This window comes from Hypomesus transpacificus, chromosome 12 (assembly GCF_021917145.1).
Source record: "Hypomesus transpacificus isolate Combined female chromosome 12, fHypTra1, whole genome shotgun sequence".
NCBI lineage: Eukaryota > Metazoa > Chordata > Actinopteri > Osmeriformes > Osmeridae > Hypomesus > Hypomesus transpacificus.
Genome location: NC_061071.1, coordinates 8,649,135 through 8,669,801, shown reverse-complemented (window position 1 = coordinate 8,669,801; position 20,667 = coordinate 8,649,135). Strand labels below are relative to the sequence as shown.

General features: G+C 49.8%; 1 protein-coding gene across 1 annotated transcript in view; it reads left to right on the top strand.

The window, feature by feature from the left end:
* The window catches only part of diaph3 (diaphanous-related formin 3), a 41,725-nt gene extending 21,058 nt beyond the window's left edge, over window positions 1-20,667 (top strand). Inside the window, exon 5 of the mRNA XM_047031597.1 lies at window positions 20,518-20,667. Coding sequence (XP_046887553.1) covers window positions 20,518-20,652 — 135 coding nt within the window. The 3' untranslated portion in view covers window positions 20,653-20,667. The remainder of the gene's footprint in view (window positions 1-20,517) is intronic.

Sequence of the window (20,667 nt, the reverse complement as noted above, 5' to 3'; positions counted from 1 at the left end):
TGTAAACTTGGGGCGTGATACGGTATGTTTGATGAGATGAGCTTCTGCTTGCATCTGTGTGACCAGTGTGTGACTAGTGTGTGACCAGCCTGAAGTGGAGACCCTTGTGTCCTGCAGCATCTCTGTAGAGCTGCTGTATTGTTGTTTACATTTACATTTATTCATTTAGCAGACGCTTTTATCCAAAGCGACTTCCAAGAGAGAGCTTTACAAAGTGCATAGGTCACTGATAATAACAACAAGATAGCCCCACAGCATTGCGGGTAGTCAAAAACAAGAAGTACATATTGTGAACAACCAATATGTTGTTGCTTGTTCGGTCCGTTGGTAATCTTACAAACGTCTTCTGACTTAATTATGATTGAGACGTCAGCAAGACTTGGAGATGCCTGTGGCGTTCTGGAGCGGTTTCCATGGATATTTGTTACTTGTTTTTGCATCGCTAATTGGCTCACACTGGTTCTGTGTCTGTCTCTGTCACATGGTACAGACAATTAATGCAAGTGTAGAGAAAAAAAGTCCTTATTGGTACAATCTTTTTCTCTTTTTTTTTCGCCAGGCTGTTTAATCCACATTGAACTATAGGCTAGAACAAACCAATTCATCAGTTGACCGATGCCGAAATGAGTGTTCAAATATCACAGTCGCTGATTGCACGCTACGGCATAGTCGAGTAAATTCTATTTGGAGTCAAAATGAGAATCACACATGGGAGCGCAGTGGCAGCAGGGTCTTGAACGATAACAACTGGTAGGTGAGATCATTGTGATTGGAGGGACCTGATTCATCCTCTCAGTGATTAGAGGGGGAGGGGAGGGAGAAAAGGGGAGAGAGGGAGATGGAGGAAGAGAGAGCGAGACAGTGTGATGGGGGGGGTGGGTGGAGGTAGGTGAGGGAACGACAGAGAGCTAGTGATTCATTCATTAAAACAAAGGCAACATCATCCAGCTCATTTCTGTTCCAGGGACTGTGCTGGTGTAGCGACTGTGATTAGACAGCTGCTGTGTTCATCGCGTTAGGAGGGAGGGAGAGGAGGCGGGGGGCGAGGGGAAGAGAGAGAAGGAAGGCTGGGGTTTGGAAACCGCTTGGCCTCTAATTGAAGGCTTGAACACAAGTCATGCGTGGGTAACTGTGAACACCCCCTTTATTTACAGACTATAATTTGGAGATGGGAAGAGGAGGGGGATGCCAATTGTTGTCCATTTAATTTATATTTCTTTACCTCTGCTTTTATTTGTTTACAATAACGTGACCCTGAACACTTTGCAAGTCTGTAGAGCGTCAGAGTCTGTCTGGGTCTCGGTGGCGTGTGGTGGGATCTGGTTGGTCGTGGCCTGCTCAGGGATCAGCTCATCTCCTCCCCCTCCTCTCCCTGGCAGCGGGGATAGACACAGCTGGGAAGGGAGAGAGGATGGATGGACAAAGAGGAGGGAGGAATGATGGAGGGAGGCAGGAAGGCAGCCCGCAGGGAGGAGAAGCGAGGGAGGTGAAGAGGAAGTAAAGAACGAAATAAAGTGAACGAGCTCGGGAGGGAGAGAGTGACTGACTGAAGGATGCTGGGAGTGATTGATTGAGTGTCGAAGGGGGGGATAGGTAGAGGAGAAGGAGGTGAACAGAGAGAAAGAGAGACAGAGAGAGAGAGAGAGAGAGTGATCGTCCCCCCCTCCTGCCAGAGAGCACAGTACAGAGATGTCATGCGTGAGGCGTTCCCTGGGTGTTTGTCAGTCTGCAGGACGCGTGCGCTGGGTCGATGAGAACGCTAACCTCCGCGCGCACGTCACCGGAACAAACCGGAAAGAACCGGTCAGTGCCAAGGTGAGCTTGGTAATGGATGGGTTGATGCAGCGGAGCTGAAACCACGCAGAGACGGCCAGGGGAGCGACACGTGCAGGAGCGCTCGCTCTCGCCACGGGCCTGGCCGCCCTCTCGCCTGGAGCACAATACATCACAATAAAGAAACGGCTGCTCTGCTCACAGTACCTCTCCTCTCTCTCTCTTCCTCCTCCTCCCTCTCTCTCTTCCCGCTGCTGTAGTCTCCACTACAGTCCAGTCCAGAGTGTGGTGCAGCATGTTTCAGTGTTCTCAGTGAGGTGGCAGGGCCAGATGAAGACGAATGACCCGAAGCTGCCGAACTCACAGAGGTGTGAGAATGGAACCACGGTGGGAACAGTCGAGCCCACATGAGACATGATGTCGTGTGAGTTTGGAGTTTGATGACGTTTTGAAAACTGATTAAAACTTAGTGTTAGGACAGTCATGGGATTGGCTCTGAAAATGAAAAGCACAGTCTACCAGTTCTGTTGTATCCTGACCCCAGTCAGTGTTTGACGGAGCATTTCTTGAGGAATAGTTGAGATGACTTCAACCAGTAGACGCAGAAGTCTTCCATCAGAGGCCTGGAACATTCCTTACAGGTGACCCTTATCCAGCTTCCGTCTGAAATGTCACTCTTGCCAATCTGCAGTTCTGTTGCCATGGTCCAGTACAGAACCACAATGGAGCCAACACTGACCCCCCTCTTCCATTATCATCAGCTATGTATTGTGTAGTGTGATGTCAGCTTGCCTACTCTTCTGGAGAAATCCTTTTGAGTCCTGGCTTCATTTATCCACTGCTTCGAGGACGAGTCCAGGTTGCCAGTCTCTTATACAGCATCTGCCCCAATTACACACTGGGCTACACAGAAAGCAGTCCTGTGTCGGTCCAAGCCAGCCCTTAATTGGCCTCTGTGTTGGTGTTCCTGCTTGTAGGAAGCTCTCAAAAGCATGTATGCTTATTAACAGCATGAAGAATGGAGGCCAAACAGCTTTTTCTGCGAAACCAGGAAAACATTATACCTTCCCTATGGCTGGGCTTGTTTCCTTGAAATGAGTAGCGAGTCTAGCGCCAAGAAAAATTCTCTCTTGTGTTATTTGAGTTGCTCTTTTGAGGTTGGATCCTTTAGGATCAGGTGGAAGTGCAGATGTCTGTTTTTTCTTTTGTCCTTTCCTACTTTTCTCTGTCCACTCTGCCTTTTCTCTCTGCTCTGTCTGTGCAGTTTCCACTTCCTGTTTGCATGTTCAGGTCAGGGCTGTGATCCACGGAGCGTATCCAGACAGTCATTTGGATGGAAGAGAGCCCTCAAATGAGTTTCACTGGTGCCATCTAGCATGATGCGAATGGGTTTTAGTTAGCTTCTACCTAACATGGTGTAATCATTAGCTGTGAGACCACAAGGGCTTTTTCCCCACTTGGGCTGGTGAATTTGAACATGACTGATTTGTGAGTAATGCATCAATCATGTGATTGGGGATTTGTGACATTCTGAATGCCATATGAGTGAACGATGCGTAAGACTAAAGAAGACTGCACCCCAGACAAGATGAGTCCACTTGGGGTGGGAATCTTTTGGTACCGATTCAAATCGATTCTTGGGTTCACGAATCGATTACAAATCTATTCCAGATTTTTTGCGATTATAATAAAAAAAAAAAAACTTTTTATAAAATGTTTTATAAATAAAATATTACGAAAAAACAACCAAAAACATATATATTTTTAAAATTTGTGAATCGCTTGAAGATTGAATCGTGATTCAAATGTGAATCGATTCCCCCCCCCCCACCCCTAGTGTCCACCTCAGACCTGCCCTGCTCCACCACACACCCTGTTAGAAGCCTTCTCCTTCTCCCAAGTCTGTCTTTCTCTCTGCTAGGCGGGAGACGGGTCAATGTGTCTCCTAATTCCCTCCAAACAGCGGGAAGTCGCGGGATCGCCGTTGGACGGCGCCAAGTAATCAAAAGTGCATTTACTTGACTAAACCCTCTCAACCCAAACCCTGGAAGGTGTCCCCAAAACTAATTTGCTTTTGGAGGAAAAGGGTAAGCCAGGACTGCTGGAGAGCTCAACATGACCAGTGAGAAATGCAGCACTGGCAACCGTGTTGGTGTGTGGTGGTGTGTGTGTGTGGTGGTGTGTGTGTGTGGTGGTGTGTGTGTGTGTGTGTTGTGGTCTTTGGGCAAAGCCATTTAATTTCGACAGAGCCATGTCCAGGTCTTAAGGGCTCTGAGCTAACGGATTGTGCAGCCCTGAGACTGGAGGACCATCTCTGTCACTGTGTTGGCCTGCCAGCCCTCCAGTCAACACTGCAATAGCACCACAAGTCAACTTAATGCTTCCACCTCGGCCCTGTGGCTTCAGATCTCTGTCACTGGCCCCGGTCTGCTCTCTTTAAAGAGCCCCTTTCATGATCTTATTTCACCCGTTGTGGCGTAGATGTCAATACTTTGTAATTCGCTTTTATTCCCTACATGTCTTTCTCAGTCTTCTTTTCGTATCAGCCAAAACCTATATGTGCGTGTGTGTGTATAGATATAGATATATATAGATATATATAGATATATATATAGATAGAGATAGATAGAGATAGATAGAGATAGATAGAGATAGATAGATATAGATAGATATAGATAGATATAGATAGATAGATATAAGAAAATATATATAGATATAGATAGATATAAGAAAATATATATCATATATATATATATATATTAAATCTATTTTTTTAAACTGTTATTGTGTCATGTGGAACACTGCAGCGAGGTTGGTGTGTCCAGGTTATCCTCTTCCAGGTTCTTTCTGCAGCCTCACTCCAGCATCAGTGTGTCAAGAGGTGGATGAAGGATGGAGCCGGGAGCCCCCACAGCCCACAGCTACGCTGTCTATAGGAGGAGGAGGTGCCATCAATAATTTGTGCGTGCCGAGGATTAGAACATAGCTGCCTCTCCTTTTCTTTCCTCTCGCTCTCGCGTGTGTCTGTCTCTGTTTGTCTGTCTCTCTGTTTCTTTGCCTCCTCCAGCACTTTAGCTTTTTTTCTCATCACCACAGCAAACCCTGTTGCATGTTGGGAAAGGGGTAGCGACTGTACAGTAGCAATGGTATTAGGCCGTAATTCAGAAGGCCTAGAAAAGGCTTCTGTGTTGGTGTGGGCCCCGGGCCCAGCACCGGGGCCAGCCCTGAGACTGGACCAGTTGATTATTGGACTTGGAAGAGATCCAAGTGGAGAAAGTGTTTCTCAATGGAGCTTTGAGCCTGCTTCTTCATCTTGAGTCTTTTGAAAGTGATTTTGTGTTGATCGTGCGGCTTGACAAATTGATTTATTACTCTAGTGGGGATTTTCTCGTTACTCAGACAGAAGTTTTTGATACGGCTGCGCTGTTATGGCCAGAAGCCGCCTGGATGTTGCAGTCAAACCACCTGAGTTCATACACCTGTGTAGAGTGGGTTGTCTTATGTTGCTGTTTGCATGGCTTCATTCATATTTAATGTTGTCTGCTTATTTCTCTTTGTCTTACGCAGTATTTGTGAGACTAGCGAACAGATGGAGTCTCAATCTCACTCTAGAACGAGGCTCCATAAGACAAACAGCTCTGGTATCATTTAGGCTTACGTTCTACCTTTTGATTACGGCATAGCTATTTAACACGCTAAAAATACATATTATTTATTGAAACTAACTTTGTCTGGGCTCATTAAAACTGACGACAGTGACTTTTTTTCCCCCGTGTGTGTCTAATTAATTGGACCTGGTGGTGGAGATTCCTGATGATCGTGCGAGATATGAGAAACTACAGATATCACCTCCGTGTAGCTTCCTCTTCAAGGTGTCTCCTCACCGTCTCTCTCATGACAGCATTTTCAAGGGCAGCGTGCGTGCTGAAGGTACCTGGGCCCGAGGGCCACTCTGTCTTTACCAGTCGTTTCTGAAGCCAAAGCTAATTATCTCTCAGCATTGACCTGCCTTTGGTAGCAAGGGGAATCAGGGAAGACACCTACAAGACTCAGGGAACTGGGCCAGCAGCGTGTGTGTGTTTGTGTGTGTGTGTGTGTGTGTGTGTGTGTGCGCATGCATGCACCTGTGTTCTTGTGTCACACAGTCCTTCCTTTTGATATCCTATAGAAGTGAGTGAGAGGGGGCGAGCGAGGAAGAGAGGGGTAATAATAAAGCCCTCCAAAGCTGCTCCTCTTAAATGTCAGAGTCATTACAGATTCTGTGTCAATACATCCTGAGATCCCTTCTTGCCATTTGTCTGTGCCAGACCAGGCAGATCCCTCTGCGGTATTAAACCCCATCCGTCACCAGGCGCTCTAAAACCCAGGCCAGATCTCCACCCAATCTCCTAATGCCACCACAAAGAGGAAGTGCCCCTACAAACCACCAACCGAGCCCTCGACACTTGATTCATTTCTTTTAAATGTATTTATTTTTCATTAAACCACTTGACATTTAGTCTACGCCGGCGCCCCTCCTCCCCGATCCCCCCCCCCCCCCCCCCCCCCCCCCCCCCCCTTGCTCTCTCTTCTGAAGTTAGTTTTAATTCTGAAAGGGTTTTTAAAAGTTCATAAGAATTGTCATTTGCCCTGCTTGTGAGAAGGGGCTCCTTGCTTTTCCGCACAGGAAACGGAAGCCTTTCCTGTTTGAAATCAGAGTTTAAATCAGTGGGATTAGAGCCTCATAAATGAGTACCAAATGTCTGGCCTCTTCATTCTCCCCAGTCTTAATACTGAGAGGATATTCTCTCTTTCTCCCTCACAGGAGGGGTAATCCCCTTAATTCAAACACCTCCTGTCTCATTTTTGTGCCATTTAAAAAGTTTAAGGTATTAAGTAGGTAGTGCATCTCTTTCCCCTCTCTGCTCTCTCCACCTCCTCTCAGTAGGTAGTAATTAGCTCCACTCAGATCTACCAACGCTTCTTAGCTTCGCAGATGAGCCCGTCACCAGATAGATCCCAAAAGGTTAATTAGGCCACCGCTGTGTAAGATTATTTTAGTCATTTGCCCTGGGATGTCTTAGGACAAATGTTACAGTTCTCTATCTCTGGTTTGAGCACCTAACCGTTGTACTGTATGAAGGATCCATCAGAAACGTTTGAGTTGAAAAAGAACGTCAACGCCGTTTTTGGGAGCCTGAATACTTCTGCACTGTTTGCAATGCGTTACAGAATAACGATTTGTGCTACCGTGAGAAGCGTTGTGCCTGTTTGAATGGATGGACGGTTCCTTTTCAAAAATGTTCCTGCCTCAAGGATGTTGATTATAACTGCATGCTGCAGTGGAGAAGACCAACACCTGACACCACAGTCAATATGACCCTCCCACGGAGTCTGCAAAGAGAGAGAGAGATGGGGAGAGAAGATTATAAAGTAGCACAGATATAGATCATTGATAAAGACCACAGAACTCTCTCTAGCTGGTATTGTATTGGCCTCCCCCCAATCATCATGTCAATGTGTTTAGACAGAAGCACATTTGGAAAACTGAAAGACTGTTTGGGTATTAGGTTGTGTTGAGCGTGTCTTTATTATTTTGATCATTATTGTTGTTAGTTGTTATGAATATTATGAATGCCCCAGTAAAGATCAAGCGATGGAGGGAGAGAGGGAGACTGAGGGGGAGATGGACTGAAAGGGAGACAGAGAGAAAGGGGGAGACAGAGGGGGAGATGGACTGAAAGGGAGACAGAGAGAAAGGGGGAGACTGAGGGGGAGATGGACTGAAAGGGAGACAGAGAGAAAGGGGGAGACAGACAGACAGACAGGGGGGAGAGGGAGAGATGGTGTTTTAACTTGACTACGTTTGTTCGATCTAGTGCACCAATTCATTGTATTTTTTCCCATTTGTCATTTGCTTCATTTGATGTGATAATACATTTAATTTAAAGGTGCCTTTCTCAGCACTCAAGGACAAGGATCTGTGCCCAGTGTCTGTCTATCCTTCAAACTAGTGGCAAAGTAGCTGCCAGCTCTTTCCCACCTGATAGATTCACCTCATAAAGCCAGGCAATACAGTCCCTCCCCCTCTCTCTCTGCCCCGGGGCAGAATATCAGAGACCTCTGCAATCAAAGAGACCAACAAAGAAGAGAGGCACTTTCATCAGAGGCATGAGGGCAGCTGGCTCTTTAGTCCAGACCGCAGCGCCTGTCTCACATCCAGGCACGCTTCACGTGACATCAGCCCCTGTCTCACCCCCAGGCATGCTTCACCTGACATCAGCCTGTCTCACCCCCAGGCATGCTTCACCTGACATCAGCCTGTCTCACCCCCAGGCATGCTTCACCTGACATCAGCCTGTCTCACCCCCAGGCATGCTTCACCTGACATCAGCCTGTCTCACCCCCAGGCATGCTTCACCTGACATCAGCCTCTGTCTCACCCCCAGGCATGCTTCACCTAACATCAGCCTGTCTCACACTCAGGCATGCTTCACCTAACATCAGCCTGTCTCACCCCCAGGCATGCTTCACCTGACATCAGCCCCTGTCTCACCCCCAGGCATGCTTCACCTGACATCAGCCTGTCTCACCCCCAGGCATGCTTCACCTGACATCAGCCCCTGTCTCACCCCCAGGCATGCTTCACCTGACATCAGCCTGTCTCACCCCCAGGCATGCTTCACCTGACATCAGCCTGTCTCACCCCCAGGCATGCTTCACCTGACATCAGCCTCTGTCTCACCCCCAGGCATGCTTCACCTAACATCAGCCTGTCTCACACTCAGGCATGCTTCACCTAACATCAGCCTGTCTCACCCCCAGGCATGCTTCACCTGACATCAGCCCCTGTCTCACCCCCAGGCATGCTTCACCTGACATCAGCCTGTCTCACACTCAGGCATGCTTCACCTAACATCAGCCTGTCTCACCCCCAGGCATGCTTCACCTGACATCAGCCCCTGTCTCACCCCCAGGCATGCTTCACCTGACATCAGCCCCTGTCTCACCCCCAGGCATGCTTCACCTGACATCAGCCCCTGTCTCACCCCCAGGCATGCTTCACCTGACATCAGCCTGTCTCACCCCCAGGCATGCTTCACCAGAAAGGAGCCCCTTCTCACAAGCAGGGTAAATGACAATTCTTAGGAACTTTTAAAAACTCTTTCAGAATGATCATCTTTTAAGCAGCCGATATCAGCTCCTGTCACAGGCAGGACACATCCTGCCCTCCAAACACCTGCTCAGGTTACCACAGGACCCACTGCTGTGACATGTAGCTCTCTTCTCTGGTGTTTTAACAAGGGTTGTAGTCTTTGGAGATGAATGATGGTTTTTATTTGCCTTGGGAGGGAGTGGGTTGGTTGCTGTTTGGCCGACATTAAAAGATGCTAAGCTGCTTTCTAGATGCTTCAGGGCCAGGGGTTCTCAAGTCCTGGCTCTGCAGAGAGTCCTTGGTCAGCTTCATTATGTAGGCTGAGTCTGTACCAACTGCAAAACTTTCACTTCAGCCTTGCAGTGCAATTTGCTTGCCATATCTTTCCCACAGAAATTGCAGCCTTTTTCCTATCAATGTCCCCTCTTTACTTTCTCTCTCTCAGCCCCCTCTCTCTCTCTGTCTCTCTCTCATTCTGTTTTTCTTTCTTTTCTATTCTCTGACGACCTTGTCTCTTTCTCTCCCTGACTCTCTCCTCGCCTCGTGTTTCTCTTCCTGAACAGCTGCCCTTTATTCATCTGAGATTTACAAGGTCACAGTTTCCTGCTCTCCACTTTCAATTTGGAGTTTGCCTCGGGAGGAGACCCGAGAGCAGACGAACAACTGTCAAGTCAGTCCAGACAAGTTTCCTGTAACACACTCCTGCTGCTTCCTCTGTTATACGGCCATCTTGGAAGGAGAAGACCCCCAGCAGGCCACCTGCTTCCCGCCCCGGGGGTTCTGGCCCTCGTGCTTGTGAGAGTTGGTTGCGCTGGCTTTGGTTTCACCTGTGAAGCTCCTTGTGGTGTTGCATGGAACAGGGAAGCGCAAACATGCTACTTCTTGTTGGCGGTTTGCTCGACATCCAGATCTTGCGACAGCATCTGCCTTTTTAAAGGGAAGTAGAGGCATTTTTCTCAGTGCCTTGGGAACGCGTTTGGTTTGTAGATCCAGATAGGGGAATGGGAGTGGAGATATAGAAAGTCTTTATTTTTATTTTTTATATTGTATCTCCGCACTTAAGATAAATTCTTAATCTGGTAATCTCGAGGCTGCTATCGTAATGGAATGTGTGTTAAGGAGAGCAGCGCTGCATTCCGATGAATGGTGTCGTTGCCTGGACCAATCAGATGGTCCAGCCATGGTGCAGCCAGGACGGCTGTCCACCTGAAGACACACCCTTCCTGTCCCCCTGAAGACACACCCTCCCTGTCCACCTGAATACACACCCTTCCTGTCCCCCTGAAGACACACCCTCCCTGTCCACCTGAAGACACACCCTCCCTGTCCCCCTGAAGACACACCCTCCCTGTCCCCCTGAAGACACACCCTCCCTGTCCACCTGAAGACACACCCTCCCTGTCCCCCTGAAGACACACCCTCCCTGTCCCCCTGAAGACACACCCTCCCTGTCCCCCTGAAGACACACCCTCCCTGTCCCCCTGAAGACACACCCTCCCTGTCCACCTGAAGACACACCCTCCCTGTCCACCTGAAGACACACCCTCCCTGTCCACCTGAAGACACACCCTCCCTGTCCACCTGAAGACACACCCTCCCTGTCCACCTGAAGACACACCCTCCCTGTCCCCCTGGAGACACACCCTCCCTGTCCACCCGGAGACACACCCTCCCTGTCCACCTGAAGACACACCCTCCCTGTCCACCTGAAGACACACCCTCCCTGTCCACCTGAAGACACACCCTCCCTGTCCACCTGAAGACACACCCTCCCTGTCCCCCTGGAGACACACCCTCCCTGTCCACCCGGAGACACACCCTCCCTGGACTCCATCAACATCCTGTCTGTCTCCCTTTTAAATTTTTCATCACTCTTTCTTTCGAGGAATTGAAAGAAACGGAAAGAGAGAGGCATGGCCTGATTTCTGTGTCTTTGCGGCAGCTCTTCCAGCCTGTGTTTGTGGGGCTTGTCAGAGCCAGAGAGGTAATTGGTTGAGAAGCAGAGCGGTGGGACGTTGGGACGTGTGTTCTGAGTTGTCCAGGGCATGCTGGAGCACTGTCCCTCAGCACTGCTTAAGGCCATCCTAGAACGGACCACAAGGTGCGTGTGGGTGGGTGTGTGTGCATGCTTTCGTTCGTGCGCAATGGGAATGTTTTATTTAGAAGTATGAGCATGTCTTTGGTTGTGTGTGTGTTCACAGTGGGAATGGGTTCTGGAGGTGTGTGTGTGTTTCTCAGCGTGTGGTTCTGATTAGCAGACACTGAGGCTCTGGCCTGGCTGGGAGCCCTCCAGCTGGGAGCCCTCTGCAGTGCTGTCCATAACAAACATCAGCAGCCGTCAGACACACAGTCATCTGGATGTACTGGACTCTGATACTCTGGCAGGCTCTTTTATCCTCCCTCCCTTCTCTTCTCCTCTCCTCCTCTCCTCCCTCCCTTCCTCTCCTCCCTCCCTTCCTCTCATCCTTCTCCCCTCTTCTCCTCCTCTCCTCTCCTCTCCCCCCTCCTGTCCTCCTCTCCCCCCTCCTTTCCTCCTCTCTCCTCTCCTCCTCTCCCCTCTTCTCCTCTCCTCCCCTCCTCTGGGAGACGATGTGAGCCTCAGAGCCCATGCAGGAGACATGAGCCGACCCTTAAGACTGCCCTCAGAGAGCTACAGCAAGTAGTGATTTGACTGGCAGGCGTCTGAGATGAGGGCATGTGTGCGTGAGATGCGTGGTCCTAGTTGGCATGCAGCAAGTCCTGTCTCCGGTGTGGCTGGGTGTTGGTGGTGGAAGGCTGGGGTAATAAGCGGTGCTGTTTGATGCCAGCCCTCCAGCGCAGTGCTCTGTTCTCCACGTGGTCAGGAAGTCATGAACGCCGCCGTCTCCACTTCCTGGCACGCCACTGAGCCCGCTCTGAGCAGGCCGTTCTTTACCATCGAGGGTGAGACTGCACCGTGGCAGGTGAAGTGCATGCTGGGATTGAACTACCTGAGAGGGTGACAGGGGTCCCGTACCTTGCTGCTAGTAGACTGGAACCATGAACACATCCTGCTGTGTGCTCCGTGTTTTGTACACGACAGGCATGCTAAGTCCTCACCTTTTCCCTCCCCTGATGTGTTTGCATGCCTGACACTACCTGGATGCCACTGCTACAGTGGTGCTCACGCTCTGATAGACACCCTGGCACTCGCCGCTTACTGTCTTTTTTAAATTGCAAATGCACCTGTAGGCAACTAGGCATCCCCCAAATATATTCCATCTGCCCATAACTTTGCCTGTATCAAGAGAGACAGACGGTGTGTGCTGATCGCTGAAGTTTTTTCCGGGGTTAAACCTCACCGTGGTGATATGGGACGCTGGTTCTTTTAGTAGTAAAAGGAATGAAGAAAAAACAAATCGAAAGAAATGTTTGTGATTCATGTTTTTGAAAACGGCAGTAGCCGTAGGTAGATAGAGCTGGGGTGTTTTTCTCTCTGTACGGTTGTTTTTCTTGTTTTTGTTTTCATGCTGTACTGTAGGCCCTTATCTACAGCTGTCAACTGTGTGGGGTGTGTGTGTGAGGGGGAGAGAGGGAGGGAGGGAGGGAGAGGGTAAGGGAGTTGAAGGAAGAGAAGGAGGGGGGGATAGGGAGAAGGTGTGGTAGAGAGTTTGAATGAGGGATAGAGAGAGGGAGAAGTACAGTGGGAGGGAGGGAGAGAGGATGAAGGGAGAGAGTGACAAGGGGAGGGGGGGAGGCAGGGGGGGAGAAAGGAGAAGTAAAAGACTGGACTGGCATTGATCAAGCATTTCCTGAGGACAGAAAACCGCTGAGTAGATTCCAGATTCCGATCGCGTCCACAACGTCTGACCACAATTAAAATGATTGATCGTTCAGCCGATTGATCGTTAAGAGAGTAAAACACACCTAACTGCTGTAAATATACACAGCAAACAATGCATGTTAAAAGCCACATCGTGGTAACTTGTTACAATCTCTTGTGGTCTCTTCAATACCATGTGGCAGGGTGGGATTTTAGTCCTCAGCCGACAAGTGATTTGTCCTCCACAGCTCTGCTTACACTGATGGAATGTTCTCCTTGGTACCATGTCAGGATGGAGGTCATGGTCCTGGTCTTGGTCCTGGTCTTAGGCCTGGTCCTGGGGCTGGGGCTGGGGCTGGGGCTGGGCCTGGTCCTGGGCCTGGGGCTGGTCTTAGGCCTGGTCATGGTCTTAGGCCTAGTCCTGGGGCTGGTCCTGGTCTTAGGCCTGGTCCTGGGGCTGGGCCTGGTCTTAGGCCTGGTCCTGGGGCTGGGCCTGGTCCTGGGGCTGGGCCTGGTCCTGGGGCTGGGCCTGGTCCTGGGGCTGGTCCTGGGGCTGGGCCTGGTCTTAGGCCTGGTCCTGGTCCTGGGCCTGGTCCTGGGGCTGGGCCTGGTCCTGGGGCTGGGGCTGGGGCTGGGCCTGGGCCTGGTTTTGTCTGGGTAAGAATCTTCCGTGTCACCTGCACTCCAGCCACGTGCATCTGACACAGTGTGCACCAGGCTGCCTCTCTAGCCATGATTGGCTGGTGCCGGTGGTGATGGTGCTCCAGCTGGGTCCAATCAGGCTCACTGGGAGGATGCATCATCGTTCGCCATGACGACGTCTCCCCGGTAGTGGGTTTCCATGGTGATGCCACAGCACCATGCAGAGCGTCAGGTCTGACCTGTAGGAGCTGGGTTAGATTGATATCGCAAGAGCCGGCAGTTATCAATTCACACACACACCCACACTCTCACACACTCACACACACTTTATCTCTCTCTCTCTCTGTCTCTCTCTCTCTGTCTGTCTGTCTCTCTCTCTCCTCTCTTTTTTTCTCTCCCCCTTCTCGCTTTCTTTCTCTACCCCCTCTTTCTCGTATTCCCTGCCCACCCCCTCCCCTCTTTTTTTCTCCTATTTGCACCCCCGCCTCACTGCTCCTTCCCCTCCATCTATTTCTCTCTCTCCCTCTCTCTCTCTCTCTCTCTCTCTCCCTCTCTCTCTCCCTTTCTCTCTCCCGCTGTCTCTCTCTGTCTCTCTGTCTCTCTCTACTTCCTCCCACACATGCACACTGTGTGGTAGATGAGGGAGGCAGCAGTGGTGGGGCCTGTGTCCCTGGACCAGGGAGTAGCGTCAGGGCTGGCTTGGCCCAGGCACCACACAGTCCCTGATGAGGCTTGGTTTGTTGAAATGAAATGTAACACTTCGAATGTGCTGGAAAAGACGTTAGTGTGATACAAAGTAGACGCCCTCTCTGTCTCTCTTGACTGTCTCTCTTGACTCTCTCTGGATCTCTCTCTCTGAACCTTTGTCTCTCTCTCTCTGAACCTCTCTCTCTCTCTCTGAACCTTTTGTCTCTCTCAGGATCTCTGTCTCTCAATCTTTCTCTGAATCCTTCCCCCCTCCTCCTATTTGTCAGCTTAGAGGAAACATCTCCTGAATGAACACCTGACATCTCCAGCTCTGCCTCTTGTCTCCTTCCCGGCTCCTGTTGTTCTGCCCGTCACCCCTAGGTGGTGCTGATGCATAGGCAGCTGTCCGGCCTCCCTCCAAGCCTGGCTCTGTCACACCTGGCTGGGAGCGCTGTGGCCTGCACACTAATGGGCTCCTCAGTCTTTCTGTTCATGCTTTACTGCAGTACAGCCTGGGTCTCCTCATCGCTCTCTGTCTCTCTGTCCCTGTCTCTCTGTCTCTGTCTTTCTCTCTCTCTGTCTGTCTCTCTGTCTGTCTGTCTGTCTCTCTATCTCTGTCTTTCTGTCTCTCTGTCTTTCTGTCTGTCTCTCTGTCTGTGTCTCTGTGTCTCTGTCTTTGTATCTCTGTCTCTATCTGTCTGTGTCTCTCTCTCTGTGTCTCTGTCTGTCTGTCTCTCTCTCTCTCTGTTTGTCTTGTCTTTCATTGTCGTTCTTCTTCTCCTTCTTGGAATGAAATGCCGTCTCTGTTCTCACCACCTGCAGCATCCAGTCGCTACTTTCCAAATATGGTCAAACCTCTCAGGAGAACGCCTTCTCTTTAGCTAGGACGTTCTATAGCTCCTCTCCTGTTCTCTCTTTCTTCTCCTTCTTATTCTCCTCCTCCTCTCTTTCTCCTCCTTTTCTCTTTCTCCTCTCTCTCCTCTCCTCTTTCTCTTCCCTCTCCTCTCTTTCTCCTTCTCTGTCTCTCTCTCTCCTCTCCCTGGGTGCTGAGCTGAAGGTCACAGGAGCTGCTATTTTGGAGATGGAGATTCGGGGCACTAATGGGTCTGTTTTCCCGGTGGCCTCGACGCGCTGCCGTTTAATTGAATATAGATCAGAGTATGATAGCGTGATGCGACATGATAAAAGCCTTTCAGAGTCTGAGAGGAACACGCGGAGGAGGCGAGATAAGCAGCTCCTACAGATGGTGATTGAATTCACACGATTGGGGAACATTAGCAGAATGAGGTCCCCCCCAGCTCTCTCTTCAATGGGCGTCAGGCAGCATGACCCGACCCCCCCCCCCCCCGGGCTCTTAATTACCTCCCTCGGCTGCAGCTGAAAGAGGAGGCGAGCTCCACGCTGGTGGTGCGTTCGTCTGGATGGAAAATTGGGAGGGAGAGGGCTTTGTGTGGCTGATGACTGGGACACACTTTGAGCTTGTGTTCAGCCCCACCACCACCACCACCACCAGCCTTCAGTTCTTCCTCCTTGGTTGTTATGGAGGCTCTCTCTTACTCTCTCCCTGGTTTTCTCTCTTTCTCTATCTCACTCTCTCACAGTATGATTTCATCTATTTCTCTCTCACTCTCCATCTCTCTTCCCCTCTATTTCAACTGTCCCTCTTTCTGTCTCTCTCTCTTTCTCTCGCTCTTTCCTATTGTGTGGATTTGGAGGTCAGCATGTCCTTGTCTCTCAATGTGCCACCTCAAGAAGCTTTCATGGAGGGCTCTTCTGGCTCCGGGAAATGTGCTGACTCACTGCAAGAGGCGAGAACAAAATGACACAGAAAAACATAAGTAACAAATGAAAGGACTTTTCCGAACACGTGTACGAAAGCACATTTGTTACGTTTAGCCTTGTCCTCTCTCGGAGACTCGGGGGGAGGGGGAGGGGGGGCTTTTACTCTCGTAAAATCACTGAGCATTTCAGGTGGCTCTCCTCCAGGGGTTTTGACACCAGAGCATTCATCAGATCAGCCCCTCGCCAGGTCAGAGCTGAGAGGCAGAGAGGGGGTCTGGACCTGAGCTTGTCCACAGGCTTTATCTACGTGGCTGAGAACCAGGAGACCGCAGAGTCAGATGGCTGAGCGGTGAGGGAGTCGGGCTAGTAATTAGAAGGTTGCCGGATCGATTCCCCACCGTGCCAAATGACGTTGTGTCCTTGGGCAAGGCACTTCACCCTACTTGCCTCAGGGGGAATGTCCCTGTACTTACTGTAAGTTGCTCTGGATAAGAGCGTCTGCTAAATGACCAAATGACTAAATGTTAAGGTCTGGCCTTGTTCTCAGTGCTCTCCTGACCCGCTGCTACAGCACAGGAGCACAGAGGACTTTCATACAGGTCGACTACTACTGCAGTCACTAACTCACTCCAAACAGCTGCAGGACTGTGTCTGTCTGAGCCCTTGTCTGCCTGCCCCCCTCCCCCCAGCCCCCCCCCCCCTCCGATATCTGCAGGGGGCGGATTAGTTATTTCCCCCCAGCAGTGATACGGGTGATATCGGAGCCCTTTGATATCACTAATTCCTTTCTGACGACATGTGACACCTTTTTGGCCCTCCTCTTTGTGGATGATGTTGTTTTGGCCGTAGTGGATTTCTGGGCACGTGCACTGCATCACTGCTAGTTGTGCTTTAAATATCTGGCTAGCCTGTCCTAAATTAGCCTCAAAGTTTGTCCCTTGTGTGTTATGTTCTGTGTACTCATTTCTGCTTTTTTCCCGCCACTGTACAACACTTAACTTGACATATGTTGTTTTCAAGAGTGCTATTTCAATCAATATGATTGACTGATTGATACTCTGCCAAGGTTTACATTAGGTTCCACTCAATTTCAATAGAGCAGGAGTTTGGGTTTTCAAACGCTACTACCATGACAGTGATGAAGATGATAGGGGAGAGTGATGAAGATGATGGGGTTGAGGACAACGATGAGGGATGAAGATGGCATGTAACATGAAATACGCAAAGGCTCATGGGTAATCGGTCGACTTCATGTATATTCAACCCAGGACGAACAGAGTGGCATTTGAGTCTTATGAGTGACCTATCCTTTTAAATGTCTGATCAATTCCTTCCTCATGTTTGACATTTACCTATTTCCTGTGATTCTCCTGTTGCATGATGGGATGGCGCCAGGAGAGAAATGACTGGGAGAGCAGGCTTGATTAGCACATCGATGATAACTGGACTAATGAATCCTCCAGGAGCCCTGGCCTTGGATCAGAGGATGTTTGCTCGTTGGCATGTGAAAAGAATCGCTCCATGTTAGCCCGAGGAGAAGTCCTCACTCTTTCACAGAAACCTCTTTGGTTCAAGACCATCTCTCTCTTTTTTCTTTTTTTTCTTTTTATATATAATATATATGTGCACACTTGCGGGGTTAACCTTAAATTGGGTTAGAAGGATTCCCCAAATTTTTTGGGGTGGTTCGGGAGCTAATTAGTAGCGCTGGAGGTTTTGCGGGTGTGAGGCAGAAGGCTGTGCCCGTCTCCCAGGGCCTGTTCTGGGACACCTGATCTGGAGAGCAGGGTGTGGGGAGCTCTCTGGAGGGTCTTCCTGACCAGGGATGGAACCACGTCTTCAGGGCACGTACACACGGGACATGCTGGTCTGTGTGTTCACTTTTATCTGTGTAACACTGCTGGAGTCTTGCCTTCCAGAGGCATGTGCTGTTGCACAGCGCGGTCAGTTTTATTTTAATAGGAAATGTAATTTCTTTCTTTCCGCAAAGCAGAAAACGAAGGCAATTTGTTCCCCTCTATTGCGTTTTCAGACAAACCAATTTTAGAAAAAAATTATATCTACTTGTACGAATCACGCATAATCAATTTCCTCATTAGAGAGCAGTGTCTGCGAAGACCTCCTCAACAACAAATCAAACAGTTGGAAATGCATTTCCTCACTGTCTGCACACGCACACACGCACACACGCACACACGCACACACACACACACACACACACACACACACACACACACACACACACACACACACACACACAGAGACCATCTTGCCTGATTATGAGTCCCATAGCAGCACCAGTCTCTATGAAGTCATGCTTCGATTGTTGGGCACATTGTTGATATACACTACACACACACTCTCAAGCCTACCAAACACACACCTACCCAACACACAACTACCGTGATAAAGAAAAACTGCATCTCAACCTAGAAAACCGATCAGCCTGTGCTCTCTCTCCCATCACCTGTGCTCTCTCTCATCACCTGTGCTCTCTGTCATCACCTGTGCTCTCTCTCTCATCACCTGTGCTCTCTCTCTCATCACCTGTGCTCTCTGTCATCACCTGTGCTCTCTCTCTCATCACCTGTGCTCTCTGTCATCACCTGTGCTCTCTCTCTCATTACCTGTACTCTCTCATCACCTGTGCTCTCTCTCTCATCACCTGTACTCTCTCATCACCTGTGCTCTCTCTCTCATCACCTGTACTCTCTCATCACCTGTGCTCTCTCTCTCATCACCTGTACTCTCTCATCACCTGTGCTCTCTCTCTCATCACCTGTACTCTCTCATCACCTGTGCTCTCTCTCATCACCTGTGCTCTTTCTCATCACCTGTGCTCTCTCTCATCACCTGTGCGCTATCTCTCATCACCTGTGCTCTCTGTCATCACCTGTGCTCTATCTCTCATCACCTGTGCTCTCTCTGTCATCACCTGTGCTCTCTACCAGCACAGCGTGTATGCCGTCATCAGCGCGTCTCTACAGCGCTGCAAACTGGGTTAAAGGATTGGGGGCGGGGGGAGTTGGGGGGGGGGGGGGGCGGGTGTGTGTGTGTGGGGGGGGGGGGGGGGGGTAGGATGGGGGGCGTGAAATAAAAACAAAGGCATGGAGAGCTGGAGTGTAGTTCTAGGTTACTGCAAGGACCCCTCTCCCCAGGGGTCCGGGGAGCCTGTGGGGTAATTAGCTGGCTGGATGATGGATCTGTCTGACCAAGGCCTGGCAGGTAGCATGGATCATACACTGTTCAACAGGAAGCTGCCATGTAGGTCTCTTCATACCTTCTTGGCGCTGCTGGTTTTAATCGGAGCGCTGTCTCGCTGGGGGCGGGGCCAGTAGACCATGGGCGCTGTGTACAGTCTGCCTTGGTAACAGGTGCAACAAGCAAACTATTTTTACTCATATTTAGAAGACCTGTTTTTTTTTATTTTTTTTTAGCAGATTTCCAAGGCAGACTGAGAGAAGGTACAACCACAGCAAACACTGTCTGTGGAACAAGATGTTCCTCCCAGGAAACATGCATGTGAAAGACTCAGACAGCTAATCAGTGCAGCAGACTCTCCTGGGTTCTCTTTTGGGTTCTCCTGGGTTCTCTTCTGGCTCTGTCATCAGACAACCAGCACTGATTACAGAACAGCGCACTGATTCATTTCTATTCAGTGGTTCTCCCTGTTGTCGTCAGTTTGTTGTTGATTGCCTCAGTGAATGAAGACAGCTTCTCAGTCAGTCGTCCAGACGTGTACCTTCAGTTCCCCTTCAGTCTGAGGCAGGTTCCCATCTACCCACCCATCCGCACTAATACATACCTCCATACATGAGTCACAGATCAATGCACTTGATGTGAAACAACAGCCAAATAACAAACCTCCTGTAGGAAAACAAAAACAAACTGCCTTTGAGTGATAAATGAATATGCAGACTGTCTTTAGGAAATGTTCCAAACCCAATTAAAGTGTGTTTATTATTTTTTGGGGAATGTCTTGTTGTTGAAATTGTTAGCCCAGTTAATTATGTGATAAATTGCGCTGAACACAACACATCCTCATTCAGTAATGGGCCAGAGGTTCAGAACATGTTTATGGCCTTCAGAGGTGTGTGTGTGTGTAGCTCGAAGACCTGCAAATAGCTATGGGTGAAATAATTAGATACCATATTATACATACAATAAACATAATTTGCAGCTTTTTACTAACCTTGGTGTATACGAAGGGTTTGAAACCAGACCAGCCCCTGGGTACTTATATATTAAACTAAAGCACAATTACACAACTGTGTTTGTGCGTTAGTTGGAATGTGTGTTGTGTACTCAATCATCTTAACCTGAATCACTCTTGCTCTCCCCCCCTCTTTTTCTTCCTCCCTCTCCTCTGCCCCTCTCTCTGGTTCTCCCTCTCCTCTCCCCCTTCTCTCTGGTTCTCCTTCCCTCTCCTCTCCCCCTCTCTCTGGTTCTCTCTCCCTCTCCCCTTCTCTCTGGTTCTCTCTCCCCTTCTCTCTGGTTCTCTCTCCCTCTCCCCTTCTCTCTGGTTCTCTCTCCCTCTCCTCTCTCCCCCTTCTCTCTGGTTCTCTCTCCTTCTCCTCTCTCCCCCTTCTCTCTGGTTCTCCCTCCCTCTCCTCTCTCCCCATTGTCTCTGGTTCTCCCTCTCCTCTCCCCCTTCTCTCTGGTTCTCCCTCTCCTTTCCCCCTCTCTCTGGTTCTCTCTCCCTCTCCGCTCTCCGCAGGGCAGCTTGAGGAGCAGGAACCAGGTCTCTCCTCAGGAGTTTCTGGGAGAGCTCAAGTCTGGAGCCACAGACGAGCGCCTCTTTGCCTGTCTGGACTCCCTGCGTGTCTCCCTCACCAGCAACCCCGTCAGGTAAGCACCCCACACCCAA